General features: G+C 42.0%; 1 protein-coding gene across 4 annotated transcripts in view; it reads right to left on the bottom strand.

Moving 5' to 3' along the window:
* The window catches only part of ADAMTSL1 (ADAMTS like 1), a 373,405-nt gene that overhangs the window by 89,592 nt on the left and 269,677 nt on the right, over positions 1–14,136 (bottom strand). For all 4 annotated transcript variants that reach the window (XM_064490187.1, XM_064490185.1, XM_064490186.1 and 1 more), the window contains one exon: positions 11,600–11,727. In XM_064490187.1, the coding sequence (XP_064346257.1) occupies positions 11,600–11,727 (128 nt within the window). The remainder of the gene's footprint in view (positions 1–11,599; positions 11,728–14,136) is intronic.

Below are 14,136 nucleotides of genomic sequence, written 5' to 3' on the forward strand. Positions count from 1 at the left end.
AGACATCCACCTACAGACTTCTGCACAGCTATCTTCCGGTCATTCATGTCTCCACGCAAATAGCAGCTTCTTCTGGAGCTTTTCCCAGCCATCTCATCTAAAACGTGCATCCGTTCACTCCCCCGCCAGCCATTATGTAGCTCAATGCCAATTTTGTTTTTCTTCCTAAGCACCAGAACTATCCAAATTTACCTTATTTATTTGTGTGTTCTCTGCCTCCCGCCCATCACCATGTAACTTCCATAAAATCAAGGATCACATCCCTCTTGTCCTCTTCTTTATTCCTATCACTTAGTCCTACACATAGTAGGTCCTCAAAAAATGTCTAGTAAATCAATCTAAGTGTACATATGGTGTGGTATGTGCATTACCTGCATTTGTTTTTTTTGTCATAAAAACCCTGAGAGGCAGGTAAAAAATTTCCCATCTTTAATATAGATGAGGCACTTAAGCTAAGAAAAGTCCCATGGTTTGTCCAAGGCAAAAGAACAAGCAAGTAGTAGAGCTGAACAAGACCCCAGAACTTGGACCTCAAGTCCAGTGCTTATAACTGGAGATTCCAAACCCTGTCTGTGGACTGGCTGCCTCAGAACCCCCTGGGCACTTATTAAAAACATAATCTGTCCTGCTACATAAATAGTTGCCTCACTGTGTAATAAAAACAACTGTCAATGGGGAAAAGCAGGTTAGGGACCAGAGAGCTTCAGACTCACAATTACCAAGTTATTTTTCCTACAGGAATTTTAATAATAAAGGTGGTTTTATAGTTGCAAGTATATAGCTATAAAATTCAAATGTCACTGAATTAAATCCAGCCCTTAATTAATTATATTGAGCTTCTGCTGAAAAGTAACGGCCTTTTGTCCTGTCACTAGAGGCACTGCTGCGAACACGTCTCCTTATGCATTCTTATTACCTTCATAATCCGTTGTTAAGACAAAGCACAGTTACCCAAGTACCTATAATTGAAATTTAGACTGAAATGATGCTTCTTAATCAACTGACCCTCTAAATCTATTAGAAAAACCTTGCACGTATTACTAAGTCACATTCTTGGACCTACGAAACCTGAATCTCAGGTGGTGGCATGGAACCTCTAGTTTCTATTTTGAATGACTTCCCAGCTGATTCTGACTTGCAGTCAGGTTTGTTAATTAATTAATTACACAGTGTTAGTTTTTCTTGATTCCTGGTGAGAGCTGAGATTTCTTTTGAGAGACCACTACTTCTCTAGCAGAAAATTCCAAGTTGGAATTCTTATTTCAATGGTCAACTACAAAACAAAACAAAAACACTTAAGTCCATTTTAGATAACCTGGGTCTTCCCTCAGTGAGTGAGTACTGCTGTGTGATGCCATGCCTCTGTGCTCGATTACAACCCCATTAACTAATATTACTTTACATGGAAGAAGAAAGAAAAATAAAGAAAAAGAAAGAGAGATGCAGAGGGGGAGTGAAATGATAAATTATGTATTTGTGCTAAGAGAATGCTAAAAAAAAAAAAAAAAAAGTCACAGCATGCCTGGCCAAAAAGACTTTCACTATAGATTAAAGGAAAAAAGAGCATGAAGAGGGCTGAGCGATGATCACAGAGCCTCGGCAGTGTGTGCGGAACCTCAGCCGTCAGGCCCACGCCCACCTGTAAGCCACCACATCATCCCTGTGGGTCAGCGTCAGCTAGCAGATTACATAAGCATTCTTTTACGGAAATCGATGGGGTTTACTGCTTACTCTTTCACTGAATCTGTAAATCTGTGTTGGTTGCATGAGAGCTATACATCTAAGGCGATTAAGCCTAGTTTTATATCTATATACACTTATGAAAAATGAGAACATGGAAACAAAGGCAAGCTTTTCAATTTATCACGTCCAACATAAGCAATCAAGCCTCTTTAAGAGAGTCAGATATAGAAACAGAAGCATTAAGAGAATCATTTATTGTTCATTTCCTTCAGGCCTCATCATACCCTTAGCTTTTGGATTCTGGCTCCTGTCGAAGTGACAAGGAACAGGGGATTCAGAGCCTCAGTGGTAAGTGGGTGAACCTGAGATGAGCGAACACTCGCATGTCAGTATCCATTGATGTGGAGCCGTGGCACCTTGGGATGCCTTTCCAGCAGAGGTGTTTGACTAAACAGGCACTGTCCTGACCCTGAAGGACTAGTAGCTGGAGAGACCAGCAGGACAGATGAGCAGCCCCAGGAGCAATGCTTGGAAATACATTCCTGTGCATAGTCTGGGTTCTGCCTCACGCCTCGTTCCCTCGTGTGTGACTCTGGGTAAGATCAAAACCCAATGGGAAAAAAAAAACCTAAACATATGTGCTTGAAAAATATCTTTGGCCCAGGAGAAGGGTGACTGAGAGAGGAGCCAGAGGAGATGAAGGTTTGTTTTTTGAGTGCAGCCAAGAGCAGACAGCATTGTAAGTAACTCTTTCTCAGGCCCAAAGTTCAAGCCTCTGCTAAGAGAAACTTTGTTTTCAACAGCAAGACGCCTTCCATTTTAGAAGCCCTGGCTGAGACAGATCTGCTACTAACCAAATCCCTTTCTTCTTCTTCCAGGGCACACAGTGGGGTCATGTCCCAGTCTCTTTGCAGTTAGGTGAGGGCAAGGCACTGAGTTCTAGCAGACGGAAGGCAAGCACAAGTCAAAGGTGCCACTTCTTGACCCAAACCATAGAAACCCTCTGGTGCTGTAATTTGAGACATGATGTGAGCAAGAAATAATTGACTACATTTTAACCATCATATATTTATGATTTTGTTTGTAAAGGTGGTTAGCAAATGCTAATTAATCCAGGTTTAATGAATATTTTTGATTCATTGATTGAAGGAATCAAATCGGTTCTCTTTCAATCCTTCGAACATTGTAAGTCACAAACGTCATTTAAAAATGGTTCTTTATGACCCTTAGCCACCAAAAATGAACTGAAATTTGAAGACTTCAGATTCTCCCTCTTAAGCTAGAGATGATTTATGCTAGGAAGCGCTTATGTGCTTTCATTCCCAAGGAGAATAAGAAGACTTGTTGAAAGTGACTGGGAAACTGGGCAATGACAGAAGCCGGGACTGCAGGACGCAGGCTTGGAGATAACCTGAGAGCTCCAGGAAGGATGCCAAAATGGCAATTAGGTTTGAGATTATGATGCCTAAACTAGCAACTGGCAGAGTCTTCTTGGAGGTCTGCTCAGATATGGATTCTGGGTTATATTCATGAGGATTGAGCAACAAAAGTGCGTGGTAAGTAGTGATGCCTGAAGCAGGCAAGGGTGTGAGAAATGGAACCTATATGATAGGTGTTTAGACTCCATCACAATAGCTAAACGGCCTTAGGCAAGTTATTTAATCTCTTTGTGCCTTGGTTTTCTACTTCTACTGGCTGAGAGTACATAAGAGAGTACGGTAAGTACACTAATGCTTGTAAAATTGTTTGAATGATTCCTTCCTTCGCACAGCATGAGGTCTGAATAAATGTTAGCTATCATCAGCGTTATCTCCACTATGATACAGGAAGAAGGTGCTGATAAGCCGATACTTAGTTTTCGATAAACCAAGAAAACACGCAGGAAGGGCAAGTTTAAAGAAACAAGAAAAGGCAGGAAAGAGGAAAAGAAACAAATCCATTAGTGAGAAGGAACTTGACTGCTTCTATTTTGAAGAACTGTGCGGGTTTCGGGATAATTAGAAGAAGAAATACTTTGACTTCTCCTGAAACTGGTATCAGTCTCTGGACAGAGAGAGAAAGCTTAAGGATGCTCTCGTTGGATACCCCAGGAAGTATCTACTTCCAGAGAAGCTGTGAAACAACATCCGCCAGGCTGACTTGCTGGGGACGCCCACAACACTGTTCAAGAAAATTGTAGGGGCACCCACAGGAGCCCCAGATCTGATTTCAAGAGAAAAGTGAACAAGATAGTGATGCCCACTAATTAAAATATTTGAATATACGGCAATACGATGCTGTAAGTTTCACACACTTTCAATACCTAAAACTAAGTAAATTATATTTCATCCAGCTTTAATCAATGGATAATGCCTGTAACAAGTGAGACTATCAAAGCAATGCCTTAAAAAATGTTAGCCTCTACTTATACTGCAATTATCATAGGCCTCTTGTAAGGGCCACTAGCGTTGAATCTGTGAAAACTCTCTGAAATGAGAATTTCCAGTTGAAGAATTAAAGAACTCATGAGTCAAATAAAGTTTAAGGGACCACAATCAGTGTGAACCAATGAAAGCTTTTATAAAAATACTAACAACAGCTTATACATTTGAAATCAGTAATGAAAAATCCTGGCTAGTCATGTCCAGTTACCATCCCATGCTGGCCAGAAACTTCAGAGGATCTGGCTACCTGGCAATTCAACAAGAGTTGCTTTGTTACAGATAATAGTTTTACATTAAAATGCATGATATTTTCCTTAGTCTGGTTGTCCTTCCAAATGCCTTTCACTTTTTATAGCTCAGGAATTCTTAACTCCTTCTTGTCCTGCTGTCTCTCTTGCAAGGTCTCCTTCATTCCCACCTGCTGAGTCAGTGTTTGACCTTTTAGTCAACTTTATCCCCTTTCTCTTCACCTATCCTACGATACCTTTTCCCTTCATCTGTAATTTTTCCTGGACTTCATTACAAAAGCTCTACTTCTTTGCCATCTAGTCTTCTAGTCTCCCAAAGATAAAGGAAGTAAATTAGTAAATGTTAGAATTTCAAGTGAGGGGAGTTTATAGTTGGCAGTGGTGGATGGAGATTGCTGTTCTTTATTTGTATGTAAGAGATTCATGAACTCTTAGGTCAAAAAAGACCCAAGTGTGCATCTATTGAAAATCCCCCTGTTTACAGTAAGGACACAGGTTTATAATTCTAAATCTGCACTTAAGTTTTGTAATGAGGCAAATTCTTTCCCCCAAATCTTACTTATTCTATTATTACAATAAGGTTCCTTTTTAATAGTAGTAAAAAACAAATATTTCTCTCCCATCCAAATCATTACCTGGTTTTAGTTAATATAATTTATAATCTAATAAAATAAATGATTACACTTTGGTAACACTCTAACTATACTGGGGAATGAGGTATAACATAGGAGCAGAGAATATAGAAAATGGAAAATTTAACCAGAGGGCACTGGTAGCCTCCAGGCTATATTCAGATCACTGACATGTTTAGTCTGGAAAGAATTTTTAAAAATTTGAGTTAGTTAGGCTCAGTGAAAAATGGAAAGATTAAAAAAAAGATGTGTGTGTTTTGGTTTGGCTTATATGGAAAAACTGGAAGGTCCATCAGAATTAGATTTGCATTTGTCTTTGAGGCGTCTACATCCTAATCCTTGGAATCTGTGACCATGTTGTATTACACGGAAAAAGGAAATTAAAATTGCAGCTGGAATTAAGGTTGCTAATGAACTGACTTAAGATAGGGAAATTATCCTAGATTATCTAGGTGGGCCATCTAATCACTCGAGCTCTTAAGTCAGAAGAGGGAGACAGAAGAGCTTGTCAGAGAGAGGCAATATGAGAAAGACTCAACTCACCATTGCTAGCTTTAAAGGTGGAGGAAGAGGGCCAAGAGCTAAGGAATGCAGCAGCCTCCAGAACCTGTTTACAGCCAGCAAGAAAACAGGGACCACAGTCCTAGGTCACAAGGAGCTAAATTCTGCCAACAACCCAAATGAAAAGGAAAATCACTCTCCCTTGGAGCTTACAGAAAGGAGTGCACCTCATTGACACCTCAGTTTTATCCTGGTAAGGCTATTCCTGACTTCTGACCAACAGACTCTTAACATGATATATTTGTGCTGCTTTGAGACTCTAAGCTTGTGGTAATTTGTTATAGCAGCAATAAAAATACTAATATACAGGCCATATACACTGTCTATATCACCAAAGTTGCTACTGCAACAAATAAGATGTGTAAACAACTAATAAGCGTATGAAAAGATGCTCAACATCATTAGTTATTAGAGAAATGTAAATTAAAACCACAATGAATTATCACTTTACATCCATAAGTATTCTAAAATTGAGTGTGGGGATGGATGCACGGGTCTGAAAGTGCTAAAAAGCCACTGAGTTGTATATTTTAAATGGTTGACTTATACAGTATGTTTTTAAGAAAGTTTTTAGGAAAACAACAACCTTGGCTTGTAGTGATGGCTACACAACTTAGAAGATTTGCTAAAATATCACTGGATTGAAAACTTACAATGGGTGAATTCTATGGTATGTAAATCGCACCTCAATAAAACTGATAAAATAGTTTTAACCTAATTTAACCTTTTCTTGATGAGTCACGGTCAGCACTGTGACTACTAATTAATTATCCCGCACAAAAAATGAGGAAGAATTGATACTTCTTTGCCCTTGAGATGCTGTTTAGTTGGCGTGCCTTCAGTATAAATATCGCAGGGCCCTTAGGATCTAAGGAAGTAGGGAGGGCTTGGACTGCCCTTTCCTGAACATCCCCAGGCTGGATGGCTTTCTTCTGTTCCCTTGTTTCCACTGCCATTCCCTAAAGACATTTTTTGCCAATGCCAGTGTGTTCAGCTATTCAGGTTACTGTCACTATCTCTTCTAATTATGCAATTGAAGTTGATGACTCCTCAAGATGCTATGGGAGCAAGTGATGCTGTCATAACTTCTTTCGCATGTGCCACTGCAGGGGCCCACACAAAGACCCCACACCTAGCACAGCTGCATGATGCTGCAGCCTCTCCTAGAAACAACTGGCCAAGGATACAGTGTATCCCACTGCCTGTCCAACCACCCATCCTTCCCTCACCCCACTGGACAGATGTGGTAATTGCTTTCTCAGGATGTGCGACAGGCTGGCCTAGAACACTTGTACTGCCCTGTTTGTCTCCTCTAACCTACTAGGGAGCAGAGTAAGCTGGATTCTCCTGCTATACTCTAATTCCATTTTACCTAAATTCTATCAACACCAGGCCTCTTTGTTGGGCATGCTACACATCTATAGAGATGGGGGAAAACTTAAGGGCCTTGGATACTAAGTATTGGATCAGATAATGAGGTACCTGGACGGCAGCGTGAAGTAGTTAATGGCCACTGCCCGTTGTTCAGAGCACCACCAGGAACAGAGCCCAACCTGTGTGCCTTTCTCTCTGATCTAGTGCACCGAGCACACCTTCCTGTGTCAGTCTCTGCCACTGATGACAAAGCCCTTGCTGAGTCTAACTCTCTATGAAGCCAAATCCTCCTCTGGTTAACAGAGCTGCTAGATGAAAAATTCAGAAATGCCAATTCAAAATGACTTACATTATGAAAACCTTACAAAACTGCTTGTCTTTTATTGTAGCTACTAAGTCATAATGAGGAAGGGGCAGAGAAAGAAGAATTTAAAAAGAACACAATTGCCTTTTTATTTTTATTTTCCCAGTGAGGTTTCTGTGATCTCTTTATTAGACACAATATGTGTCAGCTATTCAACTCATAAAAAAGCAGAAAAACATGCCAGGAAAGGAGAAATATTTTCTGTCTCTCTTTTCCTGTGAAAACTTTGGGTGAGCTCATCTGTCTTCTCTCCTTTCAATGAAAGATACGCTCATCCCCCAGCCCCCATCTTCTCATTTTCCATTGATGATGTCAAGCAGGCCTTACAGTATCTCTTTTGTGATCTTATAAAATCAATGACAACCGAAAACGTTTCCCTTATGGTTATGACCTCATCAGTGGTCTACACCTGTGCAGGCCTCATCTGCATTGCTAAGTAGATCGCCACTCCACTGATCCAGCCTGAAGCAATTTACCAGGAAACTACTGCTTTCCTTCAAAACGCTGCCTACCCCATTCAGATCTGGAAGCTTTCTGAGCAACCTGGCTGAGTGCTGAATCTGACTAGTTAAGATGGCTCTTGAAACTTTTCTTTGTGCCCACCAGACACGCTCCTTTACCTAACTCTGTTTATACCTGCACACAAAGTATTCAGGTGTTCAGAATGTTACGTATGTGACATTTTGGTGATAATCTTATACTCCTCCCTACCTCCTGCTACCCTCCCTTCTCATCGACAACCTGTGCAGTGAAACAGGCATCCAATTAAGTCAACTGAGGACAGAGAGGAACTCTGTGCCACTGGGTCGACATGGCTGTGAGTTTCCTGGCCCAGGGAGGCAGATACAGAAATATTAGCCTTCTCCATGCTGAGAGATACTTGAAAAGTACTCTCAGATCTCTGCAGCTTAAAAGATAAAATCAACACATAACTGGATGAGTTCAGAGAGAAGCAAAGGGCACTAAAAAACACATTCTATAGGCCCAAAGAGGGCAGAGCAGGGAAGGTCTGGCTGTGTTGGTATGTCTAAAACTAAATGGTGTTTATATATTTAAATAAAAATTCTGTAGAGAGTAGCAATGGACCTACAACAAACCTGAGAGGCTGAACTGGCAACACACTCAACTCAGGGTGGGGCAACTCAACAGGAGAGGTCTAGTCACGGACCGGGGAGAGTTCACAAGGCCCCCCTTCCCGTGGCCCGTGTGAAACAGTCCTCGTGAACTCACCTCCCTTGCCCTGAATCCAGGCACTCCAGCCACTTTTCAGATGGCTAATTCAGCTTCCCCCTTGATACTGAGACACTGAGTTGTTAAGACATTGGGGGGGGGGGGGGCTCTACAAAGGGTTTCTGTCTCTGAAAAGGCATCTCCCCTACTGTGAAAATAACCTGGCTTTTGTTTTATCCTTACAATAATAATCATAGCTAACAACTACTGAGTGCTTGCTACATGCTGGCACATGCATTAGCGTTTTACAAGAATAATATGCATTTCATCTTCACGAGAACCCTCTGAGTCAAACACCGTTATTACCACCATTTTACAAATGTAGTCGGAGTTGGGGAGGCTGAAGAAGCCACTCAGGGTTACGCAGTTTGGAAATCACAAAGCCAGGATTCAAATCCAGACCTTGCAGGCTTATCTGCCATGCTCTGCCTGCTCTTCTGAATTACTGTAAACAAATTTCCCCACATCTGGTCAACTCAGGTGCATTGGTGAGACCAAAGCCCACACACTCCTTACAAAATCATGGGGACACCTGAGTGCTTTGAGCCTCAAAAAAAATTTTTCCCCCTTTGGTCTACATTTATAGTGATGTCAAAGAAAAAAAAAAATCCACAATGTCTTTAAAGTACAGAAACACTGAGATATATGAGGATTTGATTCCAGGTAAGCAGAATCAGCTCCTAAGTCCACACTAAAGAATTTTCAGTGTGAAGACACAGTGAAATATACACGGAAGCAAAGTTGGGCTAATGTTTTACATATTTTAGAATCACTTTCAGGATGTGTTTCATTTTAGAAGAGCTAGAGGAAGGAAAGGAAACATTTATTGAGTGTGAACTATGCGCCTGGCACTGGGCTAAGTGCTTTTTCACACATGCAATCTTATTTAACCTCACAACAACCCCGTAAAAGATGATTAATTTCCCTTTTACAGATGAGAACGAAGACTCAATGAGGTTATACACTTTGCTCAAGGTCACACAACTAATGAACAGTGAAACTGGTAATCAAACGTAGGAATGCATGATGTCCATCATCCCCGCACCCCCACTCTTATTTACATTATATGTAGGTTGTATATACATCGCTACCCAGGATTGTGATGAGTACATTTGAAGGAAGTTGTAACTATTTCTCAATTCTAGATAGTCACATATACATCCAGCACCTTCACTAGTCTGTAAGCATCATGGAGCACAGAACTCAAGTCCTACTGCTGCTATACGGCGGTAATACTTGGCAGAGGGTGCGCTCAGAACAGTAGCTAGTGAGTCATTAAAACTGTGCGTGTAGACGCTGACACCGGGGTAGATGATAATCCCAGGTAAAGACACAAATATAACATAAACATTTGAGCCTTAACTTCTAGAGTGACTGTTTGACAGATTTGCCAGCAGACCTGAACAAAGCCCACCAGCCAAGCACAAGAACGCAGCTCCCTAAGCCCTGGGTGTGGTCTTCGTAAACTACTTCATCGCTCAGCCCCTTTCCCCCTTTCCCTGTGCCTCTTTGGCTGCTCTCTCTCTTCCCCGGCTTTGAACATTTTGGCAGCCTCCAACAGCTCCTTTTCAAAGAGCTGAAGACAACCCTGATTTTACAATTGCCTTGCTTAATTCCAGACAGGTTTCCATGAATCGTATTAAATTCAGGTGAACAAAGGGTATTTAGTCTGTGACAGAGCTGAACCATATCTGGATAAATATAAACAAAAGAGTTAACCTTGTAAGAGCCACTGTTTGCCAGCAGTTGGAAGGACGTCAGCAGTGCCCTGGCCAAGGCAGGCCGGAGGAGGCAAGGCAGAAGAGGTTTAACCAGACTGGTGCTGAGCATCTGGGCTCGGTATAAAGAGGGGCATAAAGATTGTGACTGGAATACATAAGGGGAAAAGCAAATGTTCTATTCACAAAAAAATACACATTAATAATATCAGTCTTTAATCTACCCCAGGACCACTAAGCTTGTCTTTTTCATTGTTGGCTTTCATCTTCTCTGCAAAGCCTCCTGCTCAAGGTCCCTTCACAGATCAGTCGCAGGTCGAGGGGCAGGAATACTGTTGCTGAACAGATATGCAAGGGAGTAGCACGTGTGACTGGAAAACAGTGTGACAACATAATCCCAGTGTGGACCGATGAGGTCAGTGTGGGGTGATGCGGCTTTTCTAGCATCTACTGAATCATCCGATGGGAGCGGCGATTGAAAAGAATAAATACAAACACATGCAACGTACCGCCACAAAGGCTGCACGGCCCAGATCTGAGAAAGGGGATCCCGGTTTGGCAGGATCGGTGGGAAGGTGGACGGAACAATGAGCTGGGAGTGAGGAGACCTCAGTTCCCCTCCCCCTGCCACCAGCTGAGTGTCTGTGTGACCTCAGGTTGTCTGGCCTCTGAGAATTGAGGGCCCTGATCCAGCTGGTATCTAAGGTCTCTCTCAGTTTCAAAGGCAAAGATCTGTCCTACGTAAGAAAGGTTTTATAAAGGAACATTACTACAAGATCACAACCTTGGGAGGCACTGTGCTCTGAATTGCAATTTTCTGCAGTTGTCACTGAATTTCTGAATATTTTGCTAACCTCTATGGAAAAAAGCAAAGTATTGGCAGGTGCATTACAGCAAGAGGTTGAAGTAAAAAAAAAGAACACTTCTGCTCCAACCCACAACCACAGAATCCCAGCTACCCAGGCTCTTACAGGCTTCTTTGTAACAGGTGGGACAAGGAGAAACAGAAAGACCATTCAGTCGTGTCAGAGTCGCGTCAGGTCACGTTCATGTTCCCCAGCAGGCTACTTAGTTGTACACGTCTCCTCTGCTCCGTGTTCTTTCTGTCTGGAGTATTTCTCACACTTCCATTTATCAAAATTCTGCTCCAAGTCTAAGACCTCCCAGGTGGAATGAAACTGCACCCTCATTGGTTATCAGCACGTACTTCATATTACACATTAGCCCCCTTTAATTACAATGATAGATGATAAACTTGCTGAAGGCAGGGTGTGGATCTCGTTTACACATGTGCCCCCCAGCCCGCTTGGTATGCTGCAGACACCCACTCAGTGATCTCTGAATTGAACGGGGATGTTCATATTACCTGCTAATGTGACGGCAATGGAGACAGAGTCATATCCCAAGGCGTTTGTGGCATTACAAGTGTAGAAACCCACATCAGCTTCCACAGGTGACAGGATCTGTAAGGAATCATCTGGCTGTAGAAGAATCCTGGAGCAACAGAAAAGAAACGTAGACCTGGTCAGGTCGGTTGACTCCTTTCTGCCATTTGTTGTTGGTAAAGCTGGCAGGAACCTCAGGGGATATTCAGAACCCTGTTTTAGCAAGTGGCACAAACGAGCCACAGGAAATCAGCCTCTCTTGCCACTGTGATTGGTTTGATTGGTGTGATTCTGGTGGCAAGCCTAAATACGGAGGTTTGGGATTGCTTACGTGGTGTGTCGATTACTTGGTCTAAATGCTAAGAGTTGTTGCAGACAGTATATGCGCACTGAGTACATATAACACACACATCAGGGGTGAGAGGAGATGCCAGAATGGATGGTGCAGATCAATTTGGGGAAGGCTGATTAAGGAAAAGGCAAAGCTATAATATAAGGAGAAGTGGGGCTTGGATAGATGGTGGAAAGTAGGCAGAGCTTCCACATATGGAGAAAGGCACCTGTTAAGGCTTGGAGGAGGGAGGGAGGCAGGCAGGAATCAAATGCTGACAAGAGAATTTTGGTGCACACATTTGAAGGAAATTATACATGTAACTATATCTCAATTCTACTGCCTTCATTAGTCTGTAAATATCATCAGGCAGAACAATTAGATCTTATTTATTGTTTTATTTCCCACATGACTCGGTAGAGGGCTCTTATTCTGTGAAGAAGGTGCCATCAGAATGGAGGCAAAGTCTACCCTTCAGGGTCATTCCAGAATCATCACCATATAGTTCAGATACTTTGCTTTACCTGAAAGGAATGATAAGACTCAAATTGTGAATTTCTACCATGAACTTCAAAATCCACTCCTATCTCAGTCTACTGTTTTTTTCTTTTCCAGATTGATGCCGTTTCTAAGAACTACCTGCAACATTAGGGCAGCTTAGCAGATGAATGACTAATGATGACCTGAAGCTGATGTCCTGGTGACTTGCTGAGGCTGATGATAAGTGGAATGTGTATGTGGAGGTGGGACCCCAGAAGCATTGTGGGGAAGGACTGGATGGGAACTTTGGAGATTCAGTGCCGGACCTGGCAGGGGTTTAGGTCAATAAATCATTCAACAGCACAGAAATGATTTAGTGGCAGCTTTGGGGCTCCCAGAGTCAGTCATTTCCATCTTCGTGATTATTTCCACCTCTCTAGTTTCCAAAGGCGCCAAGAACTGTTCACCTAAGACCATGTTAACATTCATCCATAGGACGCAAGCAGGTAAGGAGTCATTTTTCAAGAAAGGGGAAAGAAAAAAAAAAACATGAAAAGGTCAGGAGAACTCAAAAGACTTGTGATGAAATTAAGACCAGGAGTCAGATCCCCTGTCCCAGCCACACCGTCTCCCACTTTTTCTCCACTATGTCTCTTTCTGGGTCCCCTCCAGACTCTATGGTATTTGCCATTTGGCACCGTCTCTAGTCAGCTCTTAATTATTCTGAGGTGGGTGACTAGTCTGGCAATGAATCAGGCCTCCTCACCTCTGCTATTGGCCTTGGGCCCATTGCATTGCTTTTTCATACCTCCTGTTGGAGGAAAGGCAGGAGACAGGAAAAGCAAAGCTTATATCAATCATTCTTCAGTCTGGCTATGTGTATGGGCAGCTCTGGTAAAAATGGGAAAGGAAAGAGAAAATCTTAGCCAAAGGGAAATTTCTGGATGGTGTGTGTTTGATTCAGTGCCATTCCAGATCATCGCTGCTCTTACAGGGACAGTCTGGCTTCTGTGGCACTGAACTAGAGTTGAGGCTTTTCGAGGGACAACATAGAGGCTAAGAGAGACTGTGAGAGAACTCACCATTCCTTCATCCACTCATCCATCAAAATTAGGGGTTTTCTCTCAAAGTCCAACAGTTACATGCTAATTGGTTAGTTAATTTCAAACTGCTAATAAAAGATGATATACAATTTACTTATCTTTAGTAAGCCATACAATATTTTAAATAATAATATCACTATTTTAAAAACAGGAATCTTCATAGATGCAACACAGTACCCCTGCTAAATCTTTTCAGGTGTTCAGGCTGTTTTAGATTTAAAAAATGAAACACTGACTTTATGATTTAAATCTTTACGATGTCCCAGGAACATGGATGACTCCAAAACAATTTCCAGGCAAGAATCAGGAAAACAAGCTTAACCAAATTTCAACAGAACTGACCACTTAAGATGACTGAACTTAGTAGATCATTACTCAGTTTTAGCACACTCAAAAGGCAGGGATTAAATCTGCTAAACTCCCAAGTCCGCTGGGATAGTTGCTTCCCTATCAGAACCTTATCAGAAAGGGTTCTTGAATTGAACGTTCAGAACAGGAGGCTAGAAGCCAAGTCTTTTGAACTTTATTTTGTTTCTAAGATTTACGTCATCACTGTTGGCAAATCTCTTCCTCTACCTTTCAGCTTATCAGCTTCTAAAATGCA

The sequence above is a fragment of the Camelus dromedarius genome, chromosome 10 (assembly GCF_036321535.1).
Source record: "Camelus dromedarius isolate mCamDro1 chromosome 10, mCamDro1.pat, whole genome shotgun sequence".
Taxonomy (NCBI): domain Eukaryota; kingdom Metazoa; phylum Chordata; class Mammalia; order Artiodactyla; family Camelidae; genus Camelus; species Camelus dromedarius.